At 34.9% G+C, this 12,026-nt stretch overlaps 1 protein-coding gene and 1 long non-coding RNA gene across 2 annotated transcripts in view; one reads left to right on the top strand and one right to left on the bottom strand.

The window, feature by feature from the left end:
* LOC106460217 (microtubule-associated proteins 1A/1B light chain 3C-like) overlaps positions 1-7,936 on the top strand; it is a 31,427-nt gene extending 23,491 nt beyond the window's left edge. The window contains exons 4-5 of the mRNA XM_013919901.2: positions 4,567-4,796; positions 7,241-7,936. Coding sequence (XP_013775355.2) covers positions 4,567-4,750 — 184 coding nt within the window. The 3' untranslated portion in view covers positions 4,751-4,796; positions 7,241-7,936. The remainder of the gene's footprint in view (positions 1-4,566; positions 4,797-7,240) is intronic.
* LOC111085940 lies at positions 7,832-8,487 on the bottom strand. Its single transcript, XR_002610715.1, has 2 exons — positions 7,934-8,487; positions 7,832-7,899 (listed from the first exon to the last, which is right to left on the bottom strand). It is a non-coding gene; the product is annotated as an uncharacterized LOC111085940 (long non-coding RNA).
* Between the last annotated feature and the right edge of the window lie 3,539 nt (positions 8,488-12,026).

Raw genomic sequence — 12,026 nt, forward strand, 5'->3', positions numbered from 1 at the left:
AGGAATCAAAGTGGGCTTGCCGTCAGGATAGTTAGTTTGGGTAACTGTTAGTTTCGTCAGTTTACTACTACTACCGCCCCCCCCCTCCCCCAGTGGCACAGCGGTATGTCTGCGGACTTACAACGCTAGAATCCGGGTTTCGATACCCGTGGTGGGCAGAGCACAGATAGTCCATTGTATAGCATTGTGCTTAATTCTAAATAAACAAAATGCTACTAGCGTTTTTACTTGTATCCTTAGGCTTTTGGTTGTTCTGTACCTACAGCTAGCGAGTAACGTCTAGCTTTTAGTGTGTTAGAGATGTAATTCGGTGGTGCTCGTAGCGTAAAATCGTCATGTTTTGGTTCAACTTGATCTTAAATCATGCTACGCTTAGAAATGTTTATCTAGCTTGTTCTGTTTACTGGATAGAAAATATGCGCAAACATATAATTGGTTATTTTTTAGTTTTAGTTTTTATAGCTGAAAAACGTTCGCTTTAAAAATATTCCGTGTTGTTTAATACGATGCTAAGTTGTTAAACGAAGCATTTAACATACGAGTACAACGCCTTTTAGGTATAGGTTTCGTTTTTTTAAAGTAGCCTTATCATTAAAAATATCCAAACAACTGTCACGTGACAAGCCATGCGCAGCGTTCTTGTTACACGAAAAGGTCATCGTATGTTTAGCGAGACTTTTATGTGGCAGGTCAGCTATGACCTCGCACGAAAAAAAAAAACAAAAATTTAAAAGTGTTGATAGAATGACTGAAATTATCAAGAGCGTATTTCAATAAAAAAGCTAACTTTTATTTTGAAGTTAGGGAATTATGGCTTGCGAAAATGTATTGCATTAACAACTTCTTGTTCAAATCTTCGTGACAATATTTTCATTAAATTAACAGAATGCTGTTATTCGTGACCATAGCCTTTTTTCTACTTCTCTTGTCCTAGATAGTAACGATCACCTACAGATATTTGATTTAAAAACAAAACAAATTCTATACAGATGAGGGGCCCGGCATGGCCAGGTGGTTAGGGCGCTCGATTCGCAATCTGCAGGTCGCAGGTTCGAATCCCCATCCCACCAAACATGCTCGCCCTTTTAGCCGTGGGGGCGTTACAATGTGACGGTCAATCCCACTATTCGTTGGTAAAAGAGTAGCCTAAGAGTTAGCGGTGGACGGTGATGACTAGCTGCCTTCCCTCTAGTCTTTCACTGCTAAATTAGGGACGGCTAGCGCAGATAGCCCTAGTGTAGCTTTTCGCAAAATTCAAAAGAAACAAACAAACAAACTCGTCTCGTTAATGAAAAAAAAGAGCTTAGTACGTTGGGGCTGTGTATGCATTTAAAGAGTGACGGTCAAATCACACTTGCTATTCGATTAGAGTAGCCCAAGAGATGGCAGGGGGCGCTGTTGATTGGTTGCCTTGTTTTTAGTATATAAGCTCAATGGCTAGAGCAGATAGCCCTTGTAACATTGTACGAGTATCTGAAACAAACAAATTAGCAAATTAATAAGGTTATAGCTTTCAGGTAGCTTAGTGATGAGTCTAGGGCTTATAACGCTAAACTCGGGTTTCGATACCTGCAGTGAACAGAGCACAGATGGCCTATTGTTTAGCTTTGTGCTTAAAAATAAAAACCAAACATGATTTCAGGGCCGTAGGAAGCGGTAAAGCCAGTCAGGCCATTGCCTAACCACTTTTTCATGGCATGTATAGCTACAACGTATGTATTAAAACTTGCTTCTTTTAATTCAATACATTATGTTATGTGTATGCAGTATTTGTAGTTAAATTACGCAAGATTCAATCTAATAGCATGAAATTTTCAACATTTTCTATGATCCCAGAACCCCCTAGAAATGGGGTGTTTTGCTCATATCGCGTGTCACATTCTTTATCTGTGGCAATAGCCTGACCATTCCAAAACTGCCTCCTACGACAATGGATTATAAAGCGTTCTCAGGGTAAAGAAAAATGTATTATAGGGACCTCAGCTCTTGCAACTTCAAATTCCTGCGTAGCAAGTATCTACTATATATAAAAACCAGTTGTCGTTTGGTGATGGTCCATTGTTTTGTGTCGCTTAGCTATGATCTCATATTTTTGTTTTAAATATGTATATAATACTTCGAACGTTCCACTTATTTTAGATCGTTTTGCGTTATAGTTTATGCATACACTTAGCATGACGTAGACGTTTCGAAGTTCTTGGAGAGTTTTAGAAACATCTAACTTAGAGGTTAGTGACCATAATTCTTGAAGTTTTTCTGTTTTAATGTTACTTTTTTGGATAATACTTTTTTCTTTCTTTCTCCCAAACGTATTGTCATTAGCCTTATCTAATCATAATACTTGAAATTAATATTTAGGTTTAAACTTTGTGGTAGAGTTTTTATCATAAACCTTAGGCCTATTGGTTTTGGATGCTTCATCTTCTTTAATTATGTGGAGAATATACTGAAAAGTAAAAACAAAAACAAAAAATGAATAAGGGTTTGATATGATTTTCATAAATGCATGTAAGAGTCATGAATCTGATATATATTTAAAAGCTAGTTGTCATTTTGTGTGTGTGTGAAATTTTTAATATAAGTTTGCTCCATTTTTTATTTTAATTTTTTTTGATAGTGTACTTGAAAAATGTCCTTATTTTCCCAGTCTGTGATTGTTTTCCTTTTTTGATGAAGAAGAGTTTAGTAAACAAAGCTCGCTGAAGGAAGGGCGGAGGCCTCCGGATTTTTTTTTTTACAAAACTCCAACCCGTCATTTTTTGACCGGTCGGGCAAGGCTAATTATCTATAACTTGTTAAGAAAATAACGAATTACTTATGTCTTTCTTACATTTAATAGCAGGAATATACGTATGTGTTACGGTAAAAATTTGTGTTTATTTAAAGCGTACACACACAATTTCATACAGTTGACTTTGGTATCACAAATTTAAGATTTATTGAGCATTTATCACTTCCTAAAACAAGCTAGTTTGTTTTAATAATCAGTAGAAGTTTGTGAGAATATATTTCTCTTGGTTCGTCGGCAGTGAACGTTACATGAACGCGTTTCACTGAAAACACAACAGATTCATATTAACTGAAACTAAACTAGGCTGTTACAAATGCTCGTTGAAACTAAATATGAACTAAGCTAAGTTAGCGCAGCTTTTAAAACTAAATATGAACTATACAGTGTCAGCACAGGTTTTTTTAATCTAAATATTACCCAAGCTATGCTAGCACAGATTTTTAAACTAAATATCAACTAAGCTAAGTTGGCGCAGCTTTTTAAACTAAATACGAACTATACAGTATCAGTACAGGTTTTTAATCTGAATATCAGATAAACTATGCTAGCACAGCTTTTAAAACTAAATATAAACTAGTTGCTACTGCTTATTGAAACTAGATACTAACTAGCTGTTTTGTCACTGCTTTTTCAAACTAAATATCATTTAGGCTGAGTTACCACTTCTCTTTGAAACTAGATACCAGTTAGACTGTATTACCACTACTTTTGAAAGGATGGGTAGTTTTTTGACAAATTTGGAGGACTCATATTAATTTTGTTTTGGATGTGGGGTTATTATAAAAACTTGACGGATTACAGTTGTGCAACCAGGATTTTTTTAAGGAGTAAGCTTACTTTCAATCCACCAGTTTCTAAATATACGTTGTATCTAATAAAAAAAGAACACAATATTTATAATATAAATTAAGATACTTAAAGTATATTTTTAAATGTTGTTATATAATACAATACGAGATCATTTAGCCGTAGTTTTAAAAATTATCTATTGTATATATATATATATATTTGAAAAGAAAACGGTTCTAATCCTATAGATGACTTTTTTGGGGAGACAGGGAGTTAGTTTAATATATTATGAACTGTTGGATCTCGTTTCTTCTAGTCGGTGGTTGCTGAATTCTTGTTAAAGCGTTTATAATATTCAAATATTTTGTTTCAATAACTCTGTAGTTTGAAGACAGTTTTGGAATTCAATAGTGCAAAAAAAAAGCATCTATTATTTCAAATAGTTTGTAGGATCTACCGATAAATATCCAGATTATTTGAAGACAGTTTTGGAATTCAATAGTGCAAAAAAAAGCATCTATTATTTCAAATAGTTTGTAGGATCTACCGATAAATATCCAGATTAGTATTTTAGTTTAAAATAATTACTCTAAATCAAGGAATATATAGACGGAGACGACTTGTTACCCTTGATGTCGTATATAAACAAAATCCTCTTTGAATTTCAAATATCCACCTATTACTGTGTTAGAATTCATCAAAAATTATTAGTACAAGTTTAAGCTGAACATGAACATCACAGTATATCTCTTCATATCTGTTTTTACATGTGAACGCGTACGTTTGATCAAGGAATGTTTTCATCTCCAACAGTGTTTGAATTAGCAATCTTTAATAAGATTACTTTACTCGTCAATAACGTTTGAGCTAGAAAACCTTCATGATATTCTTTTAATATTCAACAATGTTTCAATTACAAATCGTCCACAATATTAGTTACATATATATATTTGTTGTTTGTTTGTTTTTTTTATTTTATAACTTAGGAATCGACTTCAGCTGAGTGCTAATCAGGCATTCTTCCTATTCATTGATAACAAGAGCATGGCGAGCATGTCCAGAACTCTAGCAGAGGTTTACAGTGAGAACAAAGATGAGGATGGATTTCTCTACGTCACATACGCCTCGCAAGAAATGTTTGGCAGTGGTGATTCACTACGTCCTTTGTAGCATTATTAAAAATTCCTCTCCCCTTCGACAGGTTGAAAGTAGAATTGTAAGAACTTTTATTGTATATATATATATATATATTACATAATTAGTTCACGAACACCATGGTAATCCGCAATAAAATATGAGTTTAGTAAATAAACATCATTTGAGTGATGTTGCATAGAACTCGGTAACTGCAAAACTAAAATATTGAAAAGCTATTTGAGCAAAACTTTCTGGTGCTAATAAACAAGAAATGAATCGGCTAGAATTCAATTAAATGTTGTAACAGTTACGAATGTGGTTTGGTTAGTGTGAATTCCAGGCTCATTTTATTGAAGCATCAAGTTTATCGTAAACTCAACATTTCCTTTTTTTAGTATTTTGAGAAAATATGAGAGTTTATAGCTTCTGATGCTTAATTTCAACTCCAAATACAGTATGACCAAGTATTTTCTCAATGGTTTGGAAGAGTGGGGAGGGAGAGCAACCATGTTATGGCTCTGGCCATGTTTTATTTGGTTCAGTACGACACGTGTTTTGCTCCAAAACGTTATCGAATATCGACAGTACTGTAGTGTAATTATACATTATATACAATGCAGAGACAATTATTTTAGTCCGTTTTTTTTTTTTTGCAATCTCAAACAACCCTTTTCAGTAATGTAGTATCTCCCTTCCCTTGGCGAAGTTTTCGGACAATTTAGATTGAGCTGGTTATACCGTGAGAAAAATGACAGTTCAGTACCACATAGTTGTTTAAGATTTCTCAGTACGTAGTTTTTTTCAACGTCCTTGTACGTATTTTACCCTAGATCAGATTATTCAAAGTGTGTGAGCAATGGCAAACATTTGTTTCCCCACCCCCCTCTTCCCAGTCTCTGGTGCCTTTGATTTTACTCGTGGTTTCGGTAAATGTGTTTCCAGACAGGTCGCTTCTACGTTTATTTACTTCCAGAGGGCAGTTTCGATGTTTCGATTTCTATGTGAATGCTTCATTTCAAATACAAAGCCAGTTCGTTTCTTTCTTTCTTTTTTGCTGTTCTTGTATTGCTTGAACTCTGCGTGTTGTCAACATTAGAACAGTTTGTTGCAGCCAGATTAGATTACCTTCAGAAACCAGTAAAAGTTAATGTGTCAGTACATAATCCTTAATGGGATTGCACGCTGATCCGACGAGTCTGTCAGTGAGTATTTCTGTATATGTGATATGAAGTAAAATATAGTTACCAAGACAACTGTGAACAGCTCTCAGCTATCTTGTGAAAACTGAATTCGTTACAAAAAATGTCAAAGTTGTAAGAGCTTTTTTTTTAACCATTAGAATATTAGAGTATATATATTATTTGATATAAAATGATATCTAGTTTTGAAAAGTTTGTGATTAAGTATTATTAGAGTGAAATAACTGGAAGTGCGAGCGATAAGGGTAGAGTCAATAGTACAATAATGCAAAATTAAACGTTTTATTATTCTTTATTTGTAATAATAATCGTTAATTACTACAACACATATATAATTTTAATGTGTATCCTTGTATTGTATCTCATCATTTAACTCACTCTTTCACTCATTTAAAAAACAAAAGAAAAAAGAAGGGCGTATGAAACCATATTTATTAAAGGGAGGCGTGGATGATAAAGTTTGGGAAACGCTGCTTTATAGTGGTTTCTAATAACGAAAACACACCAACGATGTTTTATGGCCGATCTAAACTCCTACGGGGTTTCTTTCCTGTTATTTAGTGATATATCCATATAATTTTAAAATCGAACTGAAATGTGGTGATGTGATATTATCCCTAAACATGAGGATTCCATCAGCGTCTTTGGCGAGTTATTTAAACAACTATTTTATTCTGTGTTACAATGAAACAATGATTAAATTCATCGAGCAAAACAAGAAAAAAAAAAGGCGATAAAAAGTGCAACGTTACATCTTAAGAATGATAAAATGCAATAATCTCTTTACATAATGGTGATTAAGATACGACGTTAATATTGTGGTGACTTGTGGCGTCAAGTATAAATCACGACGGATTACTTTTATAACCCTAAAAAAACACATTATAATCTGGTTAGTAACTGAATCTTGTGATTGTTGGTTACTGTGCAGCAACCAGGAATACTGAACACGTTGTCCAACAATAGTTATATATTTACATATATGAGGTCAATTTATAAATCTGGATCTTTTTATTGTGTATTGTACTCAGGCATCTTAAAACTTACTCTCACGTGAAACGTCGTCGTCCTTCTTATCCCATTTTTTTTATTTCCAAGTTTTATTAGATGAACACGTTTAAATTGATGAGATAACTGTGCATCAAGTCTGCTTTGATTTTATGTCTGTACTTTTGTTGTTATTTTTTAGCTTTTCAAGCCATTGTGGCCATACACTGCATGTTACTCATTTTCATTGTTTCTTCAAATATTACTTTCTGAATTTTTTTCTTAATTTAGGAACTCGCCATATTCGACAAATAACGGTTTATTTTATTACTTTCAGCAACCGGCGTGCATGACGTATCTTCTGAAAACCAGACTCTTTTAGACATGTATTTAGACCGAAATACTCAGCATGATAGAGGAATACAAGCATTCTAAAGGTCCAAAAACTGAAGACTGAGCCACCCCCATCTCTCGCAATATCATGAGACTATACGTGTTTTGAAAAACTCTTCTTTATCATCATCTTTGTAGAATTATACAATGAAGATGGTTAGGATTGTTTAAACCACTGTCTTACGTTCCAGAGTCATGTGTGTGTGTATAATAATTCTTAACCCTTTATTACGGTAATGGAAAAAAACCCTTACATGGACGATAAAGGGTTAATCGCCACAAGGAACATCTTTCAGGCCTATTGAAATGACTTCAAGTGTTATTTCAATCTCCAGTTTTCGCCTGTCTCAACTACTACGTTTCCAAAAGAGTGAAACCAAGCAGATATGTGAATCTCCATTGCTCACTTCCTTGGACGAGTTCTATGAAACCTAAAAGCTTTTCGTCACACGTAGAGGTGTCAATAGTTTAGGTAGAATATACTGTTATTGCTGGTTTTACCTTGGGTAGAATACACCGTTATTGCTGGTTTTACCTTGGGTAGAATACACTGTTATTGCTGGTTTTACCTTGGGTAGAATACACTGTTATTGCTGGTTTTACCTTGGGTAGAATACACTGTTATTGCTGGTTTTACCTTGGTATGTCTGAATTTGTTAATAGTCCAGTTTTTATTCACCAGTGAACTTTCAAAAGCTTTCTTTTGTGTGATAAAAGATTGGAGTAGTTTACAGATATTTTAAAACGATTTTAAAAATAATGTGATGTTTCAGTTATCTATTAACATAGCTAGAGATTGCAATCTCTTGTAAGGTTGTCCTTTAGCAAGTAACGTTATTTAGGGTTGCCTGGCAACCATGGATGAAACATATGAAAATATCGCCAATTTGATTTGTTTGTAATTAAGCACAATGGTCTATCTGTGCTCTGCCCACCACGGGTATCGCTACCCGATTCTAGCGTTGTAAGTCCGAATACATACCGCTGTGCCACTGCGCCAATTTGGCTTTAGTAAATAAGTCTTATACATTTACTAACACAACAACAAAAATTGTATTCTTAATTGATACATTCTGAACGTCCCAAGTCACGGAGAATTTGACATTCTTCCAACACTTGTGCCCGCCATTGGCACAGCGGCATGTCTGCGGACTTACAACGCTAGAATCCGGGTTTCGATACCCGTGGTGGGCAGAGCACAAATAGCCCATTGTGTAGCTTTGAGCTTAATTAAAAACAAACAAACAAACAATCCAACACTTATTTCTGCTTTTAATAAACAAGTTAATATATTTCCTATTGATAAGATATATTTTTCGCATATTTTGATTTAAAAATTTTCTTAGGCCCCGGCATGGCCAGGTGGTTAGAGCGATTGACTCGCAATCTGAGGGTCGAGGGTTCGAATCCCCGTCCCACCAAAAACATGCTCGCCCTTTCAGCCGTGGGGGCGTTATAATGTGACGGTCAATCCAACTATTCAACTCTTGGGCTACTCTTTTACCAACGCTACACGAGGGATATCTGCGCTAGCCGTCCCTAATTTAGCAGTGTAAGACTAGAGGGAAGGCAGCTAGTCATCACCACCCACCGCCTTTTGCGAAATCAAAACAAACAAACAAACATAATTACAGACATGTATTGTTGGTTTCTAGATAACAAGTATAAGTACAAATTTTCTAAGTGATCTATATCTATGTGGCAGCTTAATATACGTAGTTATAGATTGTTTTCATCTTCTTTAGTTTATGATTTGGATATTTTGGGATGCTATATTTTTTATTGAATCTAATACATCAACTGCTAAAAACGAAAATTTCAGTATTAAAAATTTTGACAAATTTTGTAATCATGTTGTTAACCATACGAGACATCTTAATATATCTATAATAAGACCTATTTATAAAATTACAGACCAACTGCAATGGTTTGAGAATTATTTAAATGATAGCAATAAGTCCGAGGGCTTATACTTGAGGTGGGCAAAGCACAGATAGCCCATCGTGTAGCTGTGTGCCTAACAACAAACAAACAAAAAATATCACTATAAAAATCGTTGACTGTTATAATTAATACTAGCAAATACCCATTGAAACAATTTAACGGTAGTTTTTTTAAAGATATTGATGAATAAATATAAAATGTGAACTCAATCCCTTGGATCAGAGTGTATATGCAATATGAATGTCTAGCAGGCCGTTTATAACCGTCTTTTGTCATGCCATGTTTTATTTCAATAAAAAAAATTGTATTGCATTTGTTTTTAAGCAAATGAGACCGACTGCGATACATTGTTGGCAAAAATGTTAGGGTTTCGATACAACGAATGTATCCAGCATAATAGAGCACTCGGTTTCGCCAAGTAGCCGCGGAGATTTTTTCCGCTGGATGCCACCGTTCCTTATAATTTTACTGGTCGCAAGAAAAGACCGCTACCGAAGTAGTTTCTTTTTTGACAATTGTCATTTCTATAAGAAGTGTCAAAGGGGAGATATTCAATTCAATTTATTCGACATGGTACAATAAAATCATGCATGTGTATAATACCGACATGAATATATATATAAACCAAATAACAACAAATATATACTCAAACACGTTCCTCTCTTTATGCATTTTTGCTGTTCATGCCTCCATCTTTGAAATATTAATTTCAGTCAGTCAGCGGAGGAAGTCCCGATTTCTTCGTGAAGATTCCCCAGAAAAAGAAATATTTTTTGTTCCTAATAAGTGTTTTTTTTCTTCTTACTAACCATTAAGCACATATGAAGACCGATGGGTCGATGTCGTTATCGATATAAAATTTGAAGAATTCCAATAAATTAATACTGTTCTTTGTGCTCTTGAAAAGAAGCATCTTGATCTGTTGTTGTTACGACTAACCTTTCAGGAGATACGGAGCGTAACAGATATTTGGCTACTATGTATATATATATAATCATATACCTTCTGTTATTTCTCAAGAAACAATTCTAGGCCCACTTTTCTCTCATATTTATATAAATGACTTACCTGCATTATACTTCTAAAGCACGATTTTTTTTGTGCTGATAATATTGTTTTAGCAAACTACCGACTGTCTAAAAATGATCTTACAAACCACTAGATGGCTCCACCAACTCTTGGGGGTACTCTTTTACCAACGAATAGTGGGATTGAACGTCACATTATAACGCCTTCACGGCTAAAAGGGGCGACCCTCAGATTGCGAGTCGAGCGCCCTAACCGCTAGGCCATACCAGGCCTAACTGTTTAGGAAATATTTGCCAAAAATGAAGCTATAAAGATGCAGTAATTCCAGGAAAATATCATTGTTTGTTAAAGTATTAAAAACATTTCTTATTCTACAATTATTGTATTTAAAATTAATATATACTGACTTAAAACACGAACATTAGTTATATGTATCTAGTTACAAAATATGTAATTTTTTGTTCACCTAAAATGTCTTGGTATCCGTGTGCGGATGTGATACAATCCGTTTTCATTTTAATTAATGACTTTTAAACGCAGTTAAGCCTAGATGTATTTAACAGTCTATACTAAAGGAGGAAACATTGAGTCTTTCAGAACTTTTGTGCCCTTTTATGGCCCAGCGTTAAGCTGGTGAGCTTATAACGCTACAATTCGGGGTTCAGTCCCTACGGTGGTCTCATCCCAGATATCTCATTGGGCAGATTTGCGTTTAACAACAACAAAAAAAAAAAACACATGATTTTTGTAATATCATTCCTTTCGAAAATAGAAAAAATAAAATAAAAATGCTCAGATTCCCGAAACGTTGTAAACTTTAATTCTTTCTTAATATATGTTTTATATTGTTTCCCTTCGACAAGACAGCCGTAAGTCTAATAACTTATAATCCTATAATCCAGAGTTCGATTCTCCGCCGTAGATACAGCAGATAGCCTGCTCGAAAACAAACACACACACACACATAAGTTCGATAAGATAAAAATAAAGTTAATAACAAACTCACCTCTGTAAAATGTGTAGTAAACTTTGGCTGAAGCAGTGTTTCAAGTAATTCTTAAGGTTTACAGGACTGAAGTAAAACACGCACATGGAGTGACTTACGTTAGCGTCACTATCACTGAATCTGTAGCAGCTGTTTCGGTGTGTGACCTAAATATAAGTCACTTAACTGGTCTGCTGGTGTCGTTTTCTCAAAATACTTGTTCAAAGGTTACGTATTTCATTTTGATAATGGTGATTACAGTGTTGAAATTGTTTGTTAAGGAGGGTTCCGACCAAAGTTTATCGACAGTACTGTGTACAGAAACATCTAAAAGAGCAAACTAAACGGTGTGATAAACTTCTTTCTATTGGCGATAAATGAGTAATATCAGATTTCTACAACTTACTGACACCTGAGCAGACAACTGACTTTCACGTTACTCCCCTCGCACGGAAATATCAGTAACAACCACATTTACATCATCAGGTTTCTACAATTGGCTTTGGGCAACTTACTGACACCTGAGGAGACAGCTGACTTTCAAGTTACTCCCCTCGCATGAAAATATCAGTAACAACCACATTTACATCATCAGGTTTCTACAATTGGCTTTGGGCAACTTACTGACACCTGAGGAGACAGCTGACTTTCACGTTACTCCCCTCGCACGGAAATATCAGTAACAACCACATTTACATCATCAGGTTTCTACAATTGGCTTTGGGCAACTTACTGACACCTGAGGAGACAGCTGACTTTCACGTTACTCCCC

This window comes from Limulus polyphemus, unplaced genomic scaffold (assembly GCF_000517525.1).
Source record: "Limulus polyphemus unplaced genomic scaffold, Limulus_polyphemus-2.1.2 Scaffold730, whole genome shotgun sequence".
NCBI classification, from domain to species: domain Eukaryota; kingdom Metazoa; phylum Arthropoda; class Merostomata; order Xiphosura; family Limulidae; genus Limulus; species Limulus polyphemus.